Genomic DNA, 24,916 nt, shown 5'->3' with positions numbered 1-24,916 from the left:
GTGATTTTCACTATTGGTTTGTTAAGATATTGCCATAGGATGGCAGCTATTTATTTTTGTATGTATACACTGAATTTGGTAAAGTATCAAAATTTGGTCATGGCATAAATGGCTTTATATCTCTTTGGGCAATAGAGCCTATAAAAAACTGCAAATTGCTGAACTGCAGTTCACAAACAATGAGTTTCAGAGTTTGTTGGAAATCCTGCCATAGAATTACCAATGCTATTAGCCTTACTAGTCTTACATGCATTTGCTGAGATTAAAATTTCTGTTAGAAAGAAGAAGAAGATAACAGCAAATGAAGGTAATTTCCCAGGCAGAAGTGAAAAGACATAGAACTCCTTTGTACTATCATATTGCTGTAGGAAGAGAGAGCCTGATCTGGCCCACTTCTCATTTTCAACCATTCCAGGATGTCTTCATGAATGATTGCTTACTTGTTCCCAATTCCAATTGTATTAAGGGTGGCAAAAGGGGAAGAGAAATATATGAGGGCTGCTCTGAAAGTAATACCTTCTGTTTTATGATGTTGGCCCATGAAATCAGAGGCACATTTGGTGGTATGGCAGTGGAGGCTGAACCCTCCCACCAACATCCCATCATATGTTGTTGCTGTGATGGCAGCAAAGGGACACTCTGAAAGAGTGCCATCTGGCATGGAAGTGTGCGCAAAGTAAAGGTGTGTCACTAAATTCTTCCATGCATAAAAAATGGCACCCATTCACATTTATTGATGCTTGCTGAATGTTTCTGGAGACCAAACAGTGTATGTGAGCACAGTGACGCAGTGATGATGCGTTGCAGCAATGGTAACCAGCCTCACTTCTGCTGGTGACATCTGGTAAGAATTTGGCATACAGGCTCTTGCTCATTGCTGGTGAAAATACATACCTACTGGTGATGACTGTGTTGAGAAACTGTTTTGTAGATGAGAATCTGCTCTATCAAATGGTGTTATTGTGCTCTTTGTCGTGTATTACTATTTAATCAGTATTTGTAAATTGAGCCCACTACTTGCATTTGTGCTCTTGAAAATGTGGCTGCTGATGCCTAGAAAAGATAGATTAAAAACACTTTGCAAAGGCTTCTTAAGGAATAAAAGAGTAGAGTTGACACTGATCTTAGGGAAGTCCTTGTTTGGATTTGATCATTATCTTTTACTTCTTGTCCTCCTTAATGATTGCATTCATTAAACCCAAGAGAAAATAAAATGCCATAATTTGAAAAAGCTACACATATATGTTGTCAAACAACACAACCAATATCTAGTATGCTGTTTCGAGCATACCTGCAGCACCCACAATGTTCCCTGAGGAACAAGCAAGCAAATGCATGGCTTTTACAGGTACGGTAAATTACAACAATCTAATCCCATTTTGCAAAGCCATATGGCCAGCAAAGCAGATAAGACATATGTGATAGCAAGAGGTTAAAAAAAATCCACTTCATTATTTTCCAACTTTTTGAAATTATGAAACTTCCAGAAGAAAAGGAAATGGCAAATGGTAACATTTGGGAGTGGGACGTCACTCATACACAGGAAGCAGCATGAAAGAAGATATGAAAACAACAAAAAGGGAAAGAAATAATAGCTTATGGAGGGTTTATTTTGCCTTTGAAGGAGGCATCAGATATTCACTGTCCGAAAATCACTTGGATACAAGTAATGGATATATCCAAAGCTGTGCAGGTGATCCAGGGATTCAAACTATGACAATTCTTCAGAGCAGTGTAGTTTTGGTAGGGAACACTGTGTCAGTACTGAAATGAGATGAGTTCAGCATAGGAAAACCCCTTCAGTCAGATCCTGCAACTGATGCAAGTTTTGCCTAAATAGTGACTGAGTGAAAAACAAATAACAACTTTGGCATTTAGTTCAACAATTGCATGACTGAATACATTTAAAATCAGAAACTAAAATGAAGGGTGACTCAAATGAAGGAGCTCCCACGAAACCTATTAAGAAAACTGTAAGCACCTCTGTAGTAACAGGTATCCATTGAAAAACACTGCTGGTTGCTCACTAAGGCTCTAGGTCTCCAGCTGCTCAACTTTGACCCAAGAAATGTGGTAATGTGTCATTTGTCACTGATTTGCACTACATCCTACACAGGAGCAGATGTTAGATTTCAGCCTTTCCTTATAGCTGCCAGTGTTCAGGTTCAACAGCAGACAGCAAACACAAATGCAAACCTTGTACTAAGTAGCTACTCTCTCCTTGTCAGAGGGTACGCATCAATTTCACTTGTTCTGATCTCATTTCTTTACAACTGTGTGCACCAAGAACAAAATCAGAACAGCATTTAAGCTGTTAAGCAACTTCATAACCTCTTATTGGTATTGCTGGGCTTATTATTGTTCTATAGATTGAAAGCATTTTCATACAGGAAGCAGAATCCTGGTTCTACTGAAGACTGAAGAAATTTTACTGTTGACTTCAGTAGGGATTATTAACTGGGGAGTGTAACAGTGTGTGTGATTGCAGAGTGAATAGTCTGATTTACACACTTTATTTTATCCTTTGTCTTTCGAAAGAAGTACATTGGCTGACAATGAGAAAGTGAATGGTTATTTATATTCCATCTTAAACTCTCTTCTTCTTTCAAGGAAGCTAACAGCATTATTAGCTGCTGCACAGATAGTTGTGGAGTACTTCCAGATTAGACTACCCGAACTGCTTGTAGCCTTTCCTTACTGAAAGGGTAGGGAATTGAGCTTATTTGTGGCTCAATTTCTCAAAACAGTGCATTTCAAAATACGTTTAATTACATACAGAGAAAAACTACGAGAATGTTTGTCCTGAAGAAATTAGAAATTAACCCTTTTTTTTTTTTTACACTCTGGAGAGTTTATAAATTTTTGTCACTGAACTTTCTAGAATAAGTTTTCAAAACTGAAAATTTGGAACACTGCAGATAAAATCTAGAAGTTTCAATGTTTATCCATATTCAAAACGAACCGAATGCTTAGAGTCACACACCAGTATTCTACATAGCATTCCATCCTAAATAACTGTGTTGAAGAAGGAAAGAAGTTTCAAAGTGCTTATGTAGGAAAGAGAAGAGGTCCCAGTTAGATATTTAACTCAAAAATTTTCCACGTTGTTCCTCTCTTTTTACTTATGGTTGGTATGAAAATGAGATCAGCTACTGCAAGGTCAGAGAGAACAAAAATAATAGGGAACAGCATTATTATAAGCTTTATGTTCTCTGAAGATTTTTAAAGAAGACTCCTTATGTATGACAGAACTATTTCTCAGATGGTGTTTGAATATGCAGTCCCTTCTACAGCTTCTGCAGGACGCATAATTTTTATGGAATTAAGTTCTTATCATGGTGAAGGAAGGGTTTGCTACTAGTAGAAAAGGAGACAAGATGACAGGCCAGATTTACTCTTGCTTCCATGAATTTGTACATTCCAGGGTTTTGGCAGTTTGAAAGTAAAAAGAAAAACAGCAAGACTATATGTATTTAGGCTGTAAATCTGTACTTTTCTTCCCCTAATGGATGTTAATTTTCTGCTTACACAGAACTTCTCTGAGTGTGCTGTTTACTAACTTTTTAAACTTTCCCTCATAGGGTCCCATGATGTGTATTGCCATGGACAGTGGTATAAAACCATGCTCTCAATGAAAGCTGTCAAAGGTCAGTTGTGCAAGGAGATTGTTTCTTTCCAGTAATTTCAAGAAATTCTATCACTTCTGTCATAATTCTGTGTTCCAGATAGATTGAAACTTTACATAAAACAGGGTGTGGAAGAAGGGAGGAACTGGCAGCCAAGAGACAAGAGAGCAACTAGACACAACTCACTGTCATTTTGGCAGCATTTCAATAATTCGACACTGACAGTAAATAACATAGCTGGGTTCTAAATTTCTAAGAGCTTTCTGATGCATGCTATACTCATTTTGTATGAAAAGAAGGAGGTACACAAGGAGAAAGACATTTGAGGGGCAGGCCCGTATTTTGAAGGGTAGACTTAGGTCTACACGTACATTTTACATTCTAATTGCATGATTTTAATGTTGCTTAACATGAAATTTGAAAAAACCTTTTTCCATTCTTTAGAAAAAAACTGAATATTTTTTAGCGTTCAGAAAAAGGTCAATCCTCCTTTGTATAAAAAAGTATCTTTGAGATCTGACATTTCCTTATTCTGCCTAGTTACTTAGGGTTGACAAGGAAACGTAAGAGAATGCAAACTCTCTTGCAGTCCTCTCCGATGAAATGCACATGTGCACATACACACACCTTTATATGCTAAATGTGCATATGCATATGCAAATGCAAACTCATATGTGTGCATACATGTGCAGTGTCTCCATACATGTGCTACCAGTCAACAAGCTAGGGACTGAAAGCCACATCCTGGTATAACTACTAGATATCTACCCTGGGCTAACTTGATTCTTTTTTGTTTGTTTTTGCACGGTCACAAATGTTTTAACCATCATCCTTGAAGAGATCCTATAGTTTTCCCTTTATTTCTCCTCTTGCATTAATTGATCCCTTTGTTTAAAATTTCCATCTTAAAGTTTTGTCACTGAACCTTCAGATTCCCACAATATTTATTCATAGGTAGTTCCAGAATCTAACTAACTTCCAATCAGAAGTAACTTGTTTCCCAGCAACTTTTCAAGATGCCTTCTGTTGCCCACACCCTAAGTAGGTCACTGAGATGCGCTTTTATCTATCTTTAGAAGCTAGTTTATTCAGCACAGAACTTCCTGAAAAAGAAACAGGGGTGTCTTTAGTACTCTAACCACCTTCATACTCTCCACCCAGCATTTCCAAGAATGGTGCTGTAAATAGCATCAATGTGTCACAGATGACAGAGGGAAAATACGTTCCGTTTTCCAAGCTAACCTCCACTTGGTTGGACAGATGTATGTACACAAACACAGACGTACATACATACACACATTTGGATAGAAGCATCCCCAGAAAGCCAGGGCAAAAGGTAGCAACCTTGTATAAAGTGAAGTTAAATGCATAGCTGGTATGTCAGATGAACTCCAAATTTAGTAAAAGTACTCCAAGGGATGCTCTCCATACAACTAACGGAATACAAAAATTTGCCAGGGGACAGTTATTAACCTGCATTGTCATGACACTGGAAATGATCTGAGCATTCTCAGGTGTCAGTTACTCAGGGAACCTCGGGGACCATTGAAGTGAATTCCATGTTTAGTTTTAAACAGTGAGATTTGTGCTCTACTTCAGAAAAACTGAAAAAAACATAGATAATGTCCATAAAACTGAATGCACGTTGGAGAGCGGTCAGAGGCTTTTCCTCCCCTGAATTTGCCAGGTAAATATCACTAGGATTAAAACAAAGAAAATGAATCAATCTCCACCTTCTTGTTACAATACAGAGTGAGGGAAGCCAGGAAATACAGCGCAAAACCTGATGGTACACGGTGTCCTTAGATCACTTGGCCATTGTTTTCTCTCACAGCAGCACATGCTAATGATACAAAGAAGTTTAAAGTTTTTGGCTTTGACTTTTCATGTCACAACCATAATAAATGTGCACATTATTGTTTGTATTGCCATATCCTTCAGATGCACCGCCAATTTCTAGAGCCTGTTCTTGCACAGCCAAGGACAGGACTTTGCCCACAAATAGCCTGGCTGAATTCAATTAAGTATGAGCACTGCCATGCAGATTCAGCTGCTAAATAGAGAATCACAGTACAACATGTTTATGTTACAAAGATATTATATGAGTCAAACCTGATTTAAACCACAATTCCTACCACAGGAAGACCAAAGATTCTTTGTTCTCCTCTGGCAAATTTCATTCTGCTTTAGAAGTTCTTCAACTTGCATGATCCTAAGCAAGGCATCCTTAATTGTGTTTAATTAAAAAAACAACCTCAAAACGAATAAATAAGACAATAAAGTGTTAACCCCAGGAGAAAAGACAGAAATAAAAATGTTTGTTTATTTGTTTTAAGGAATTAAAAAAGAAATAAGTATGATGAAGAACGAAGATGCAAATTGTAGTGTGGACAACACACAAGCTTCTCCGTTTTCTCACTGCCTACAGCCACTGAGTCCTGTTACAAAGCCACACAGAACAACTCATTTTGGTGAAGAGTTCAGACAGCATCTTTCACATTTCCGCTATGGCCCTCCTCCTCTTGCAGACATGGAAAGCTTCCAGGGGTCCATGGAAGGAGGGTCTCGGAAACGCAAAAGCATGCCAACAAAGATGCCCCCTTCTATCGCTCTTGAGGGCTCCTCATCTCCACCACACAGGCTTGAAGATCATAATGACATAGATTCTTCTGGTCTTCCTATGGCGTTTCAACAACCAGCACAGCCAAAGTACAGTTCCCAGATGATTGATCTCTGCAACTTCGGTTTTCAGTTCTACAGATCTCTGGAGCCCTTTGGAACCAAGTCCATTAAGCAAGAACCAGTAAAACCTAATTTGGCATGGCCCAGTAGTCCAGCATTTGTGCAGGCTCCTTATCCTTATTATCCTAAAGTCCATCCTGGCCTAATGTTTCCTTTTATCATGCCCCCAAATCTTCATTTCAGGAACCCTTTTCAAATGAAAAGGCCTCCAGAACCATCCTTCCGAAGGGCTGAAGTAAGAGAAAATGGTGAAAATAAACAGAAAGTAGAAAGAGTGGATGTCAACCTTCAAATAGATGACAGCTACTATGTTGATGTTGGGGGTGAACAGAAACGCTGGCAGTGCCCGATGTGTGAGAAGTCCTATACATCCAAGTACAATTTGGTTACCCACATCTTGGGGCACAGTGGCATTAAGCCGCATGCTTGCAATCGATGTGGCAAGCTTTTCAAGCAGCTGAGCCACTTGCACACTCATATGCTAACACACCAGGGCACGAGACCACATAAGTGCCAGGTCTGCCACAAGTCTTTCACTCAAACCAGTCACCTTAAGAGACACATGATGCAGCACAGTGACATCAAGCCTTACAACTGCAGGATCTGTGGAAGAGGCTTTGCCTATCCCAGTGAGCTGAAGGCACACGAGGCTAAGCACGAGAGTGGCCGAGAGAACATTTGCGTGGAGTGCGGTCTGGACTTCCCCACACTGGCCCAGCTGAAGAGACACTTAACAAGCCACCGTGGCCCAATACAGTACAATTGCACTGAATGTGATAAGACCTTCCAGTACCCAAGTCAATTGCAAAACCACATGATGAAGCACAAAGACATCCGTCCATATATCTGCACTGAGTGTGGCATGGAGTTTGTACAGCCCCACCATCTCAAACAACACTCTCTAACTCACAAGGTAAGCCATCACATGTTGAACTCTCACCTTGTGTCACACAGAAGCACAGGGACTACAAACTGCTAAAAATATGCCCACCTCCATCCTATAAAGCCTCATGCTGGCCCTTTGCCAGCAGTAGAATGTCATGCAGAACAAAAGTCCCAAGTAGTACTGGCATCAGTAGAACATAGATGTCTTTGTCAGACTTAAGAAAGTATGTGCAAAAACATTCTGTTATAGACAAGACTTCAATTAAGCCACCAGCATTACTTCCCACAGTTGTACTCTCCCTGTTTCTGGGTTTTACCTTCAGAACGAGCTTCTGTAAAACAGCATTTTGCAGATCTGTCTAGCCTCAAAAAAATTTACCAGAAATTTTCTTCTGAAAAACATATGTGTATCTTTGCTTCCCCTAATTGGGAAGTAGGAGGATATGCAGTAGGATGTGTGTATGCAGCAGAAGAAAGTATATTACTCATCCAATTTTGAAGAGTCATTATAATGAGACATATAGGGGGGAAAGAAAAGACCCAAGAAAAATCCCCATTTGTGCATAAATTATCCAGAATGCCACTTGATGAAAGTGGACAAAGAGGACCATAATCCCAGCCCATTTGTCTCAAGTGAGAGTCTTACCATGGCCGTAAGGAATGACAGCTATTTCAGTTCAGATCGGGAGCAAGCTCTGAGAAACATCCAAAAAAATCCCTTTAAAAATAGGAAACACTTAAGTGTTCCATTGAAGAATGTCTGAAATTAGGTTATCCACCTCTACAAAAATACAATAAAGACAAATTAAAAATCCACATATTTTATAAAAATATACTCCCAGTTCCTAATGTCTTTTCCTTTAACACTTAAATTTTTGTTCTTTTATGAAGAACATTAAAAATACAGAAAGCTAAAATGTTTTAATCATATAAATACATTTTCTCTTAAAAAAACCTCAGCCTCTACTTCCACGTTTGCTTTTCATTTTCTCCATTTGCTGTTGCTGTTTTACTCTTCCTGGATGCTCCCCAGATCTACCATACAAAATTCTACCAATTTAAAACTCTTTTTTTGTTGTTTTGTTTTGTTTCTGTGTTTTTTTTTTTTTTTTTGTAATGGGAAATGCAATGCCCTTCATCCTCTAGAGAGTTACTGCTTCATTGTCCACATCTGCAGGTGGATTCAGCTGCAAACATAATTAACAGTAGTTAGTGCTCAAACGCATCCTTGAATCAAATAGCTTGATGCTTAGAATTGCTGGGCATATTCACAGCTTTAGCTTTGCAATTATCTCTGTGAAAACCACTGACTGGCACAAAAGTGACTGACATTTCAAGTCTTTTTTGTAATGAGTTTTATGGAGGAGTAATTGCTCTTGGCACTGAACTAATACATTCTCACTACCTGCAACAAGTTATGCTCAAACTCTTAAGGTGTTTCATGGTAAATTCATTGGTTTTTGTAATATCTAAATGAATCACAGGAGCTGGCAGTTAGAGCACGTATGTCTGACCAAGAATATTGGATTTCATTTCAATGAATTGACTGCATGGCTCAGAGGCTGTTAGAAATGTTCTGTAAACGCAAGTTAAAGCAGGGACACTCCATTAGGGTGAGTGTAAATTCCATAAAGAGTTAAAAATATTTTTTCTTCATTGAATATAACATGTAGATCTTTGTTTGGTGATATTTAATTATTTCTCATTTATTTCAGCTTACTTTCAATAGCTCTCTGCAAAAAAGGAGTAGTTCTTAGTTAGTACCAAATGATGTTCAGTTACCATAGCCAAACACTTCTTTTATCTCTTAAGTGGCTAACTTTTACTTTTGGTTCATAGACGTGCTAATTTGACCAGTGCTTCACATAAGCAGTAGAGAAGGACAGAGAAGCCCTGGTACTACATCTCTCTGACATGCAAATTTAAAGATGGAGACAAAACTCCTTATTTCATTACACTTAGATGTCGTTTTCCTTCTCTGCTTCTCATATTCTTGTAAGAATTTGCCAAGAAAAAGAACACAAAACATAAGTATATACTCCTTGAACAAATGATATTAAAGGCAAAATAATGCATTACCTGCTTTGCTAATGTGGAATGAATAATTCATATATTGCCATACTGAAAATGAAATAATTTAGAAACTGTTCAATCTACTGGGTTTTTTTTCCTTTTTTTTTTTTTTTTCTTTTCTTTCAGGGTGTGAAAGAGCACAAATGTGGAATCTGCGGCCGGGAGTTTACTCTGCTGGCCAACATGAAGAGACACGTCCTGATCCATACCAATATCAGAGCCTATCAGTGCCATTTGTGCTTCAAGAGCTTTGTGCAAAAGCAGACTCTCAAGGCACACATGATTGTTCACTCTGATGTCAAACCCTTTAAGTGCAAGGTGAGTATCTCCTTTGTGGCAGAGACATAATCTCACTGACTATTTCTGGGATATTAGCACCTTCTGACACAACTGAATTTAGAAAAACATCACTTGCTCACATTCTATAGTTATATTTAAATTAGCATAAAACAATCTGCTTTCCATTCTTGATCCAAAGCTCTGCTTAGGTAGCACAAAAAAAAATGGAGCTAGATTTCTGTGATTTGCTCCCTTCCCCTACATTATCTGTAACTTTGTTCCTGACGTATTGTTTCCCACATAGTGAGCATATAAATGTCACCGCAATTTGAGGGCAACAAACATACCTGACAGTTGTCCACAACAGCCATCCAATCTGAAGTCTGAGTATTTCAGTTCTTAGCAGCTTCAGGCACTGGCTAAACACACTGATCAACTTGGGGCTTCCACAGAGGACCTTGGGAAAGCAGCAACGTGATCTTCATGGAGCTATGCTGTGCGATAGTTCAGGGAAGAACTCAAAGAAAATCAGAGCTATACAGAATTGCAGAAGGCATTTGAAGGGGCCAAATGTTGTCACCGGACTGAAACTCAAGGCAGGGCATCAGTATCTTAGCAAATTGGCCTGTGAGACCATTTGGGAATGGCAGATCACTGCCTCCCTCCAGTGCTTCGGAGGCTGACATTCCCTCTCCATTCCCTCTTCCTTCCCTTCCCCAGACGTTTTGGAGGCTTTCATTTTTTTTTTTACTGTTTCCACCTATAATTTCTTCCTTATGAGTTATTTATGCTTACCTTTTTACCTGATATCAGACTCTACATCTGCTATTTCTGCTTATTTTCTAGTCCATTATTATAATCATATCTTATAAAGGCAAAGGTTGGGGTTTTTTTTCCCACCTTGATCTGCTCTAAGGGGGCAGTAAATATGGAGAGGAGCATATTATCCAGTTTACACTTAAGAGACAGAAGATTGATCTGGAAACAATTTCTAGAACACTTTCATCCAACAACTTTATGGAATTAAATATTTTCTTAAGTGGACTCTTTCATTCAAAAGCAGATATAAATGAAAAAATATGAATGGAATTATTCTGTCTTGAAAAGTGTAGAACTTCAAAATGTTACATGAAATTATTGCTTTCAGTGATAGTTTTAATAGGAAAATATCAAAACTAATATTTTTGAACTCATTTTTTCTTTGGTAACACTAAAGTACTTCATTTCAAAGGTTTTCAATGTCAGCATGTTGTTACATTTTAAATGTAATTTAAACATTTACATTTTAAAATGTTATTTTCTATACTATCACTCTATATTGAGAAAATAATTTCTCAATATTAATAGCAGTATCAAAATACTGATAAAATAATTACTCAAGCTGCTGAAAAGCCTGAGTAGTTCCACTTCAAGTCCGCTTGAAACTGTTATTCTTTGAACACACACCTGCAACCCTGCATCTTTATTGCCTTTTGGACAAAGTCATCTTCTACTCTCAGATTTCAGAAGAGAAACTCGATTGTTTGATCAGGTGTTCTGGATGCAGTATGTGGATCTGTGCTACATCTGAGACAGGCGCGGAGTAGCTGAAAGCTTGTGTTCCTGATAGGGTTTGGTAATGACAGACTATTAAAACTTAGAATGTCAACAGTGTGAGCCAGGAACTGGAGTACCAGCAGTATACTTTCCAGCCAGTAACAAAAGCTCTTGAGGAACAATTGGTTTTCTTATTTATTTATTTATATTTATTTGTTTGTTGAATTTTTTTTATTTTTTATTTTTTTTACTTCATCATCACCCAACATTCTTAGGAGAAAAGAAACTACAAGCTCAGTGAACCAGTATCTACTTTGGCTAATGGGGTATGAATCTACATCAATGACCCTAGATGGACTGGAGATCATAACAATAAGCAAAGTGAGAACAAATGTTTTCTCTTTGGCACTAGGAACATTCCTAGTCTCACTGGCAGAGCCTTTGAAGGTCTCACAAGTTTTTCTGGCTGGTATTCAGAGGGTTAAGTCAATGACCAGATAGCAGCCTTTTGGCACCAAGCTCCTCCTCGGCAGAAGGAAGGATATAGCTGTATGAACAGCCTGCTTAACAATGGCTCACATGTCCCCAGGGAACCGCCTGCAAATAGATTTCATCTTGCTTTCTCTTGTACTTTTCAAAGCTTCCTGTTTTCTCACGGTCCTTTTGGACAGTTTACAGTCTTTCTCCCTCTCCCTCTCTCTTTGAGGAAAGGAACACCCTTCTTATGAAGGGAAAAAAAAAATAAAGAAGAATGCAAGGGAAAGAGAACACAGCAGTAGCCTTTCTACTTTACCACATGCAGTGGTTTTCTTTACCTTTTTCTCACAGCAAAGAAAACATGATGCTTTCCTATGCGTGTAATCACAGCTAAGCACAGACTATCTGAAAAGAGGGAGCAGAAAATAGTTGCCCCTTCTGTTTTCTCACCCAGCTGAAGCCTGCATCTGTGTTTCATTACTCTCTGAAGAATGTGCATCTCCATGGCTTCTGAAGGCCTTAGACCATGCTTTCTTCTTATTTGTTTTAAACAAAACCATAGAAGAGTTCTGAAGGATTTGCTCCAAATGGTGTAACAGGGCTCACTGTGTCTGTCAAAGGATAATTCTCTGAAATTTGAAGTTCCTTCTTGTGCAGAAGTTAATAATGTTCCTTATCAGCATTAAGGAATGTGGTGAAGTTTTCTCACACACAGCCAGCCAAATATACATTGCAGCGGATATTTTGAAATTGCCACTGTAAATACATAGTTAAAGGTAAGCCTAAACAATTTTGGCTTATGACTGTATATCAAAATATCTTCTTTCCAAGTATGAAGTAGTGTATTTATTTTGGATGAACTGGGCCACTGACTGGAAGCAATCCTGTATGAGACACAGTCTCTGTGCCCATCTGGTACTGCTTTTTCAGAAGTGTCAGTCTACACCACTTTTACCCATTGCGCATGAAATTGTGGTTTTAGACCAGGAGTTTAAGCCAAAGAAAAAATGAGATATAAGTACTTTGGGAAAAAACAGAACAGACTGATAAATGTAGAAGGTGCTGTTTCATGCAGTGGCTTAGGAAGAAAAAATTTATTGTTGATCTGAGTCAGCATTTCTAACACACTGTGCTGAAGCCCAGCCAGTGCATCAAAATGTGTTCAGCAGACTTACAGCTGATTTCCTTCTCTTTGGGATGAGAATGTTATTTTATCTAAACTGGAGAGCCTAAAATAAGGTCCACAAGAAACCATGCTGTCCCTGTTATCTCAATGTCTTTCACACAAGATATTCGTCCATCTGAATGCTCAGATTCTGCGTTTTGTTCTTTTCCATGGTTTTGGATCATCAGTGCTTGCAGCCCTGTCCTATAGAGGAAGTAAACATTTGCATCTTCCTAGTTTGGTCTGCAAACCCATTTGTTGTGTGTTAGCTGTAAATCTCACCTAGCACTGACTTGCTGTCTTTCAGCATGCGAGCCTTTCAACTGCTCCCTTCACGCTCTGAATCATGGGCATTCATATGAAACTTTTCTTGTGTCTTTTGAAAAGGATAATTTACCAGATACCATGCCTCATGGAGCCATCACCCCCCAAAATATTTTTATATCTGCACTTCTTTCATTTTCCTGCCACAAATCTCAGCTCTGATACCATTTCTTCATGGTCTTGTCTGAGGACAGGAAGAAATTACACATCCCTAAGATCATGCAGGACTTTGGGAAATGGTAAACCTACTTTCTTTATTCAAAGACCCAAAAACATAATACTGTAAGGGAATAACCTCTAGGAAGTTGCCTTGTTAGAAAGAAACGCTGCTGCTGTACAAATTTTAATGCTCAGTATCCTATATATAGACACAGATTTGCATGAAGTAGTCTAGCCAATTGCCTGTTGAATCAGATTTTCCTCTAATATCGATACAGATGGAAAAGACCTAGCTATGAAAAAGCAAAGGTTGGTGAGAACATAGGTCAGACAGAATGGGAGCAGCCAGAAGCTTTCTATTAAGAAGTGTTAGAGGAGTATTATGATGACATTCTTATAGGCAGAGAGATATTGACACATCATAGACTGTTGAAGCAGCTGTCAATATCTGCTCTTCCTTGTCATTTTTCTGTGCTGCCCAGTGCCTCTCCTCTTTGTTTCCTCAGAGCACATTCTGCAGGTGTTTTCATGCTTTCATTTCATTGAATGTAATTCATCAGGTACATTAGCTTTCTTCAAACACAAAGGAGAGACAGGTGAGTGGATGGATGACCAACCATCATCAGATATCTTTTACAAATTCCTAACTCATTTTTAGTAGCTTTTTTTTTCCCCACACTTTCTCTGGGAACATCTTGTTGATAAATTTATTAGCAGAATATTTTATTAAAATCATAGGAAGAAATAATGTGTTTGAAGTAAAATCATTTTAAAAGCAAAGGAGTATTTCCAGAATTTTTCTTTTTGAAGCGTTCAATCAGTTCTGCTTGTTTTTAAAAAGCAATACTTCTCAAAATTTTTATATTAGCAAGCTGCTTTTCCATTTTGGTTTCAAGAGCAAAGATTGTACCACTACTTCATTGAAGATCATTTCACCACCTCGATTCCATCCAAGGAATCAAAAGTCAAATTGGACCAAAAGTTTGTTGGAGCCTCATTAATTGCTTTTTAATCATTTTCTGCCAGATGACTTGATAAAATTCCTGTTACTCAGTTATAGTGACTATGTCTCGTATAGTAACAAAGACAGTGGTAAGATTATTCAGACAATAACATTATTTGTCTAAAATCAGTGCAAAAAAAAAAAAAAAAAAAAAAAAAAAAGGTAGAGGTAGGAAGCAAACACAGATTTTTACATAGGACGGAAATAGCCACTTGAATGTGAATAAAATTATAAATCCTTTCAAGGAAAGACAAGAAGACAAGTAAGGCAAGAAGCTAATAGTACTGATGTCAAACTCCCATGTCTTGAAACTACATTTGATTTATAAGGGATGGAACTACAAAAGGACACATCTAGAAAAACAACAATGAAAAAAATTCTTTATTGTTTCATCAAAGGGAAACCTGTAGGATCAATGGCTCAGTTGACAGGAACATGCTTCATGGAAAGCTGAGTCATTCTTATGGCCCCATGCCTGTTTAAATTCCAGCTTACTCACCAGAGACATCAAAATACAGCAGCTGGTAAACAGAAGATGAGAAAATCAACGACAAAAGGGAGAGAAAGAGGCAAAGAAAAAAAGAAGGAATTGCTTTTTTTTCCTGGCTTTAAGCAAAATGTGCAGTCGTTTCCAGTACTCTAAAAGAGAAGTGATATTCACAGAAACTTCTCATTTAATTATGTGTCTCCATTTCTGCCTGGCATTATTTTTGAATAAAGGACAGTTTTATAATCTACAAACAAAATAGTTCACTGGGATAGGAAGTTATAATTTCATTCAAGTCAAGAGCCTTTTGGGTTTCATGCTTAACTCTTCCCACTTCTTACAACACTCCCCAATTGTAAGTAATCTGTATCTATGTGTCTCTCTTGGTCACCACTTTTAAAAAGTGGCAGCAAAACAGGAAGCCCTGGAGAAATCACTCTCAATCATATACATACTTCTCTGTAGAGTTTCACTCTATAACAAACTGCAGCCAGAAGTTGCCAAGCTTATGCTGGGAAAGATAGGCTCTATTTGCTTTTAAAAATATTCACCTTGTAAAGTCTCCTACAATCTAGTTACAAATTAGTTTCACTTTACTGTTTTGTGTTTGTTTTTTGTTTGACAGCTTTGTGGAAAGGAGTTCAACCGAATGCACAATTTAATGGGACATATGCACTTGCACTCAGACAGTAAACCCTTCAAGTGCCTCTACTGTCCCAGCAAATTCACCTTGAAAGGAAACCTAACCAGGCATATGAAAGTCAAACACGGGGTCATGGAAAGAGGATTTCATTCTCAAGGTAATATTTATGGGCAAAATTATTCTCTGAGAGATTTGGACATGCATATCAGTAATCTTACATGGGTCTTTACTACAGACTTACAATCTTATATCATAGATCCAATGCAACTGTTAGAGATTGAATCCTGTAAGCCATAAGCCTGGGAGTTTGTTATTAACTATTTATATTACTTCTGTGCTACAGATCAGAGCTGTCCAAGACAGCAACTCTGTTCTCTGAAACCTTTCAAACAAGATTTCTGATGACACAGAGGTGCAGACTGAGATGGAGTAGTAGTTGGAGAGAAAATGAGACAGTAATGATAAGAAAGTCACTTTGGCACACTAAACTTGCCATTTTCAGACGATAGGGAGAATGCAATCAGTAGTGCTAGAGCAAAAGATTTATCAAGTCATAGCAAATGTTCTTGTACTTAAGCTCACAAGCTCCATCACTGCAGGAGAGGTGCAATATCAGCAGAACCGCAAAGCTGCTCCTAGTATGCGGCTATCCCTGACACACAAATGATAGTGAGCAGGTGTGCATTCAGTTTTAAGAGACATTAGCACACACAGCTGGTCAGAACATTGATGAAATAGCATTGGTCTTCCTAATGGAGGGTGCAATTACACAATTTCTGAAGAAATTTTACAGTTCTGGGGGTATTTGACAGACCATGGCTTAGCAGCCATTAGCAAGCAGACATTTTGCCCCATACTCATCTAGTTTGTATGTCTTCTTTTATATTTGAGGTATATCTACGTGGTTTTAAACATGGAGATGAACCATAAATCCATTCAAAGATGACAGAAGCAAAAAAACCTGGAAATTTTCACAGGTCTTGCTCATTGTTCATTGGATTCCTAGCCAGAATGGGAATGCAAGCCCATGTAGCTCTACATCCAGGAGCCTTTCTACTCAGTATACATTTGTTCTGTGCTATAGTGATTAATCTGATTCTCAGCAAAAGTCATAAGCTCACACTCATATTATAGAGACACATGAATGAGAGGACAATCCTCCCTTATTTCAAAGTATGTGGAGTCTGACCACTCTGGTAGTATTTTTTTCCACATACACGCACATCTCCTAAAATCAGCCTTATGTGCACGAGTGACTATCTAAAGAACTGATGGAATTAGGGAGGATTGTTTGGAGAATTTCAGTACTAAAGATGTTCTGTTTGCTTAGAGTTTCTGGATAAATAATTCTATCATGGGTAATATTCCACAGCATTCCTCAAAGTCAGGCTTTAACGCAACCTAACACATATGGAAACACGTCTTCTAATGATATTTGGCATACAACGTTCAAAGATTGTAACAAGTAATGGGAGAAATGGCTCTTTTTTTTTTTTCCCTTTAGTCTCCTATAGCACTGTGCGAGTTATACAATTACTTGTAATTGAAGACAGCCTAAGTGCTTTTCAGCATACAGAGATTCTTCAGCCCTTGAGGCTTATCAGTCAGGAGACAATTTGTAAGGGCTGCCACCTGCTCATGAGCCATTTTAATGAACACAACACAGTTGCACAGCAGCAGCTGCATCTTGAACGGCTGCATAAATCCCAGACATTGGATCATATTACTAAGAGGGGAAAAAAAGCAAATAAAGCAAGCAAATAAAATAGCTTTTATCATAGATTTTTGCTGCTGAGTGAAATCCCAGTAGTGTCACCTTTGTTTAAATTGAGATGGACTATGCCTGCAATATCTGAATTTTCCTCTGTGAATCCTGATGTTCAGAGCACATTTTGAGTCCACTGTTGCCTTCTGGGCAATGTCTGGGTTTCCAACAGAGAGGAGACGCTCTGACAAATATTAAGACAGAACAGGCCAAGGACCACACTCAGACTTACACTGTGCAGCTCAAAATCATCATTTGATTATGGTGATTTCCTCAAGCTGAAGGACATAGAACATTTCAGTGACTTTGGATGAGAGTGAAAAAGTCAAAGGGAGATGAAGTTTTAGACAGATGGAACAGGATTGTATTTTCTCTTTATAGTAATATCTTTGAACACAAGTATCTGCAGAACAACCATATTAAAACATTTTAAATCTCTTCCACTCTTCTGGAAAAAAAAAAACAACATAAAAACTGGAACTTTGATTATGGTATGTGATGGTTTAGATCAAAGCCTTCACTAAAAAAATAGGAAGAAGGAAGTGGGTAGGTTCACTTGCAAAAAATAGTTTACAAGAGGCCAGACACTTCACTTTTATTCCTAGCTCTCTCTCAAGTGTCTGGCATGTACAGCAAAATGTTATGTGTGCCCTGACCTGGCTGCGAGGTAAATACTTCTTTTTAAACTTTAAAGGGCTTGGAGATAACTGAGTGGAAGACAAAAGTAAATAAAGACCATCTCAGGCTTTATGTTTTAACCGTGAACTGTATAGAAGCGTTTGCTGTATGTAAATTGTTCTTTTTCTCCCCCTTTGAAACACTGCAAGGTTTTGGAAGAGGGAGAATTGCTCTGTCTCAGACAAATGTGTTGAGAAGCTTGGAACAGGAAGAGCCCTTTGATCTTTCCCAGAAAAGCCAAGGGAAGGGGATCTCGTTTCATTCGGATGGTGAGAGTGCCAAGGGAAGTTCATGCCAAGAAGAGGAGGAAGACAACTGCTATGAGACAGAGCAGTACAGCCCTGGTGTGTACCATCATGACAACAACAAGCTGTACGTTCCTCAAGATCTGTCTGGCAAACCACAGTGCATGATGAAGGGATTCAGAGAGTCCTACTGCAGTGAGAAGGAAGAAATGTTAAGTGAGGGAGGACTGGAGAAGAGAGTAGGAGATTCTGACAATCAGGAGAGCCCAGGAGAGAGAGACCTTGGAAATGACAAGGAGCACCTGAGCTTTAGAGCCTTTGAAAAGGCCAGTCTGGGGCATTCTCTCTCTGATTACTTGTATTTCAAGCACAGGAGCAAGAGTCTGAAAGAATTACTGGAAAGAAAAATGGAAAAACAGACAATGCTTATAGGCATTTAAATGGGTGTTTGTTTTAAAACAGCTGGAAAATAAGAAACAGCTTTGAGCATGAACTGTAATTTACTAGAGGTTGGAATTTTGCAGAAGTCTTTACAAATGAACAAGCCCGAACAATAAAAATAAATTAAAGTAAAAAACATACATGGAAAGAACAAAGCAGTCCACAAAGATCAAGAAACACATTAGATTTTGAACTGCAAGATTTTTATACTTATCCATTTGGCATACAGCAGACGATAGGATGGGTATAGAAGTTTATTTTCCTCTATCTGGTATCTGGGGTGGTATATATTGCACTCAATTTTGTACTTATCAGAAAGAAAACACTGTAGTGTTTCATTTATTATCTTCCTAAATATATTCAACCACTTCTAACCACAGTTCTCAAAAAATTTGAAAATACTAGGTATTTCACAGCATAAGCAAGAGAACTGCATGTACAAAAAATGCCATCCACCTCAGAACACTTCATATACTGCTATGACTTACAATGAGGAATGGGAAAAAAGTTATGAAGAAATGCTAACATCTTCATTTTGTGAGTCAGTGAAGTGTAGAGGTCTAAGACGTTGGAAGGGCTGGAATTCTTTATGGTCACAGAAGCTTTTTCTCTGGCAAAAGGATTGCCTGTGTTTTGCTGTTTCAGTCAGTATGGAAGCTTTCAGCAGTTCTTCAAATGAAATGGCATGAACTGTGTTGACATTTTGTTCTAATGTCTGCTCACACCAATACATTTAATGAGCAGCAGCACGTAGTGTTTGCAAGTATTGCTGTAATTACACCTAAAACAAAGAGAGCAATTTCATTGAGAAAATAATGTAGTTTTGCCATTTCTCTTCCAGTTTACGTTGGCAAGAAGATATGATTTTTAAAATACAAAGCCCAGTCAGATTTTATTTTGGAAGGGATTCCAAAAAAGAGCCTGGTAAGGGTGAAGTAATATTCACAAAGAAAGACAGGTTTTTTATTTTCTTTTATCTGAGTCAGAATTTTTCCCTCATTAACACAGGTTGACCAGTAAGCTCCTGCCCTTTCAGAATAATTCCACTCATGCTGTTTTAATGAGTCATTCCCAGCTTTTTATTATGATTCTCATGTAATTATATTTCATAGCAAAGATACTAGAAGCACATTCCATTAAGCACATTCCATCAATAGCATTATTTGGCCAGCACCTTGAATACTACATCTTCAGCATACAAGACATGCCCCCAAGCCATTCTGTTGCTTATAAGGAAATAAAGATATGATATGTCATTTAATTATTCCTATATCATTTTTGGAAATTATAGCTCAATAGGTTAAACTCCTCTAAATATGGTATTTCATTTCCAAATATTGCTACCTTCTTCATTTCCCTACCAATATCTTAATTTGGAATACCTTCTTATCATGCTTAATATTTATTATGTAGGTAACTCCAAAAGTAATGCCTTCTATTTATTTATGTGGGAACACCAAAAGATACAAAGAGCACAGTAACACTGCTCTATAGAAAAATTCTCAGCTACAAAACACTGTTTTCTGGTATAGTCACCACCAGTGGCTATGCATTTTCACCAGTGACGAACAAAAGCCTGCATGCCAAGCTCATAACAATCCGCAACAGTGGAGGTGACCTGCTGTTGCTGTCACCACTGCTGAAGTGCACCACCCACCACCTCTCTGTGCTCACCCCCACTGTTTGTTCTCCACAAACATTCAGCAAGCATCAGTGAATGTAGGTGCCATTTTTTTTGCATGGAGGAATTCAGTGGAACACCTTTGGTTCATACACACCTCCATGTCCGATGCTATTCAGAGTGCCCCTCTGCTGTCGTCTGTCACATGACAACAAGATGCAATGGGATGTTGGTGGGAAGGCTCAACCTCTATTGTCATACCACCAACATACGTCTCTGATGTCATGGACCAACATAACGTAGGAGGCATTACTTCTGGAGCAGCCATTGTAAGTTATATTAAGTACAAAGTCACATACTCATGGCTTGCTAACGCAAGAAGCCTGTTACTGCAGCTCTCTGCCATTATAAGAAACCTCTCACATTACAGAAAGAATAATTATCACACCAGCTAATCAGCAATAACAAAGCAACAGTACTTATTTAGAATACAAAACTGTGTTTATATAGGCTGAGGTTGTAGGAGGTGGTTCTATTTTTCAGTATTAAAACCTGGCATAATAAGAATTCTGAATGACTAGGAGAATAAGCTGTTGGTGTAAGAAGTTTTAGAGTACAGTTCATTCCTCTAAATATAATTAACTGTAGTTGATGTATATACTTTTTAAAAATAAAGAGGATATATAAAATTGATGTGGAATGTAGGTGATTTCAGGACTAGACTGAATGATGTCTTTCAAAATAGGGTATTTTTCAGATGGTTTATCATGTACATTTTTTCATATACATTCAACTTGTTCCTTGCTTCAACTGAAAGATAATTCCTTTTTAAAGTGTAATGTGTATAGCTACTTTCTTTCTTGGACTACTGGAAAAGTCATCAGGTAGAAGAAATTCAGTGTGATCTACAAGTCTGTCTCTTAGAAATGGGAGAAATGACATTTACCTTCCTGGTAATGTCTTGCTTCTACCAGACAGAAGTTCCTGTTTTGGAATGCATACAGCCAACAGCCGAGTACCACAAACCCTTGGAAATATCTCTATCAAGCAGAAACACTTCCATTCCACTTCTGCAGCCATAGCAGTTCCTATAATAACACGAATAAGCAAGAGATAAGGAACATGGCTGCAGGTCCTACATTTTTTTTCTTTAATGCAATTTATATAACTTACGTATTTATATAATGTGCTAACCATATACACGCAGAAAGTAAAGGAATTGGAGTACCCGGAATGGCAATGCTATTTGGGATTAATCTGTAACATACATCACTTTTCCTGCATTTTTTCCATTACAGTGAGACTTGGAGAATGTGCCCAGTCACATGGTCACCCTAAGTTCATTCATAAGTGCCTCGGGTTAACTCATGTTAGAGTAGTAAAGAATTTGTTTAAAAGCCCAAGTCACCAGTCAGAGGAATTGCAAACAAAAGCAATACTGAGATAAAGAGAGGAGTGTCAAGTGAGCCATGCAAAGGGATTAGGAGGTGGCAGCCCTGCCTGCTGCAGAACGTGGTGTAGCTGAGTTTAAGACACTTGTTATAAAGAGGCCTCTAGGGACAAATTATAAGCGAAATAACAGCCTTCATTGTGAAGCACCTTGCTTGTCAGACATAAGTTATTTTCACAGTATTTACATTGGCACCATTCTGGGAACAGACAGTAACAGCCTTTGCTTTTTAATAGCTTTGAAAATGCTTTATAGAAGTTTACTTTCATAATGAGGCTATTTCCCATCTCTGGATTTTGAGGGATTAGCTTCCTTGTTTTGCTTTCAATAGAGACCTAGTAATCCTGTAGAGACATTTTCTGCGTCCTGACCTTGGGACAATCTTTTTTCTTTCTTTACTGATTCCTAAAAGGAGTCTATCTGCTCTCTTTTTGCAATATTGTAGACAAAAATGCTTATATCTGATTCTTCTCTGCTATTTGAATTTTCAGCTTTGATACCATAATAAATTGAGGCCCAATCTTCGTCACATTTAGCACATCCATATAATTTTTTCTGCGTTATTACAAGAGCCTAAGTTCATTCTCTTGGAAAGCATCAAAACAAATGAGAGTGAGCACAAACTCATACAGCTGAGATATTTTCCAAAGCAGATGCTCAGGAAACTTTGCTGAGTCAACAGTAAACAATGCAACACCATAATGAGGTTGAGCAAATGAAGGCATGTGGCTTGTTAAGTCAGAGATTTTTCTGCTCTTTATAGCAGCAAAGAGAATTCTGGAAGACACTGTCAGACACAGAATAGTGGATGGAAATTCAAAAGATGGATTAAGAAAATCTGAGGATAAAGGAACATAATATGTTTATTAAGAAAGAGAAGTAGTAATCTGAAATGAGTGATGTTTTGAGTTTGGCCACCAGTACTCAGCCATCCCCTTGTGACATGGAGTTCTCTTGGTTGCCAAGCAGCCTCTGATTTGTGATAGCAAGGATGGGTGCGATGTGCTCAGTAAATCAAAGGATAAAACACTTTATAATAATGCTATAACAGAATTTTATCCTGTGCTGCGCCTCACAAAACACACTCTTGGAAAGTTACAAGAAATGCCTAATTCTACTGCACTCACCTCTTTACAAATCTGCCTTGATCCCATAGCTATTCTCTGATTTCTCTCTTCATTTGGTGCTGCTGGACTCTGCTATTATTAGTGTACGGTTAAGAAGTAATATAAGTACTGTATTTATTACACCAAGAGTTTCTAATAATTATTAACAGTTTTGAAAATAAATTGTGTCTGCTTAGCTGAACAAGATATAACAGAGCTAACATTTTGTATTCCTAACAAATTTTGCATATAGTATGGTGTATATTTATTTCACACAAAATTCTGGGTTGTTATTTGAAACCCGAACTCAAAAAATGAACCAACTTTCTGAATACTTAGTTTCTGGCATTCAATTTCAGTAGTAGAAGCATATACGATGTATTAACTTAAATATATTAGAGATGCTGCTGTACTTTGTGTTGAAATGGATCTGGAGTTCTTGGCACCTTTGCTACTTTACACAATAAACACATGGGGATGATCTGACAAAGTCACATGTGAAGAGTGGTCCTTTTCAAGGGAAACCTAAATGTATGACAGAGGGGCAATTAGGAGACAAATAAGAGCTGACAGGTTCCCTAAGACAGAGAGATAACTTTATTATTACAGACTTCAGGGAGACCATAAAAATGATTGAAACTGATTTAGGCATTTGTTAGTTTAGCCTTAGACAAGCAAAAAAAAAATTAACATTTATCTTATTGATACTTCAAAAATCTGCATCTTGTATTAGAATGAAACACATCTTAGAAAATGGAAGTTAAGGAAATGGAAATTCCTTTATAATTTCAGAAATAAGCAGAAGATCTGAACTCGGAGTTTCAGAGTTTCTTTTTCTAATGGAAAACACTTCTAAGTGATGAGGAAATTCTTGGATTTATTTGTTTGTTTTAACAAGATCCTGATGCAATTGGCATGATCAGATTTTACAGAAATAATTTAAAGTTGTTTTTGAACACACAGAGGAAGTAATTGGACTACTGGCTATAAAATAATTCAAGTCATAAATAAAATAGAAATGTTCGATTTCTAATTCTCTGAAGCATACACCTTTTAAAAAAGCCCAAAACACTCATCCAAACACTAGAAATATATTGAGGCTAAGTGAAACAGAACTAAACCCTTTTTAATTTTTTGTTTTCTTCTTCTTTTGGCACCCCTCTTCCCTCCTTCTTTTTTATTCCAGGCAGCAGCCACAGTGTAGTTTATAAATTAGTTGTATATGAGTAGAGTAGTGTACATGAATCATTTGGAATGGGACACAGCTCATCACCAGGGCTTTAAATTACAATTGATGGGGGAAGGCGATGTACTGTTAGGGAACAGAGGAGAGTCAGGGAACACTGTCACTTCAGTAAGCAGTTGGGGAAAACCTCAGATTATTCTGGAGGTTTGTGGGAAGGTTCTTTCAAAAAGGTAATGTAATTAAAAGTTCAGCAGAAGTGCCTCTATTCCAATTTTATATTCTACCAGCACAGAAAAAAAGCTAGAAACCATGATGCAATTGGAAAACTATGGTCTCATTTCTATCACAGAAACATGGTGACTGACATGACTGGAATACTAACACTGAGGGCTATGAGCTTTTCAGAAAGGATAGGCAAGGCAGGAGGAGGCGGGGGGGAGGCTGTCCTCTGTTAAGAGGTGGATAGCCTGCATGGAGCTCCCTCTGAGAAACAGTCAGGGACAGGCTGAGAGCCTGCAGGTTAGAATTAGAAACCAGACCAAGAAAGGAGAGCTGGTGGTCAGAGTCTAATACAGACTGCCTGATCAAGGGGAGCCTATTGATGAGGTCTTCTTGCTTCAGCTGCAAGAAGTCTCATGCTCATAGGCTCTCGTCCTGATGGGGGATTTCAGCCACCCAGATATCTGCTGGGAAAGCAACACAGCAAGCTACAAGAAATCCAGGGGACTCCTGGAGTCCATTCATGACAACTTTCTGGTTCAGGTATTGAACAGACCCACCAGAGGTGAAGTGTTGCTGGACCTGGGGCTCACAGTACAGAAGGTTAAGATCAAATGAAGCCTGGACTGCAGCAACCATATCCTGGTCAAGTTTGTGATCCTGAGGAATGTGGGCCTGGCAAAGACCCTGAATTTCAGGAACCTCTCATGTTCCTAAACTTATGAGAGGGGGTGGGAGGAGCAAAATCCCTTGCAGTACAAAAGCAGAGCAAGACTGACACCACCTCATGAGGTTGAATGTGTACA

The 24,916-nt window shown here is 38.2% G+C and overlaps 1 protein-coding gene across 1 annotated transcript in view; it reads left to right on the top strand.

The window, feature by feature from the left end:
* The window catches only part of ZNF366 (zinc finger protein 366), a 35,485-nt gene extending 12,309 nt beyond the window's left edge, over positions 1-23,176 (top strand). Inside the window, exons 2-6 of the mRNA XM_042825912.1 lie at positions 3,582-3,647; positions 5,963-7,281; positions 9,453-9,644; positions 15,382-15,556; positions 17,992-23,176. Coding sequence (XP_042681846.1) covers positions 3,623-3,647; positions 5,963-7,281; positions 9,453-9,644; positions 15,382-15,556; positions 17,992-18,527 — 2,247 coding nt within the window. The 5' untranslated portion in view covers positions 3,582-3,622 and the 3' untranslated portion in view covers positions 18,528-23,176. The remainder of the gene's footprint in view (positions 1-3,581; positions 3,648-5,962; positions 7,282-9,452; positions 9,645-15,381; positions 15,557-17,991) is intronic.
* Positions 23,177-24,916: the final 1,740 nt, after the last annotated feature.

This window comes from Centrocercus urophasianus, unplaced genomic scaffold, assembly GCF_019232065.1.
Source record: "Centrocercus urophasianus isolate 14NV4802_14NV808 unplaced genomic scaffold, USGS_Curo_1.0 seq_25, whole genome shotgun sequence".
Lineage (NCBI taxonomy): Eukaryota > Metazoa > Chordata > Aves > Galliformes > Phasianidae > Centrocercus > Centrocercus urophasianus.
The sequence above is the reverse complement of the archived record's forward strand: the minus strand, read 5'-3'. Positions and strand labels throughout refer to the sequence as shown.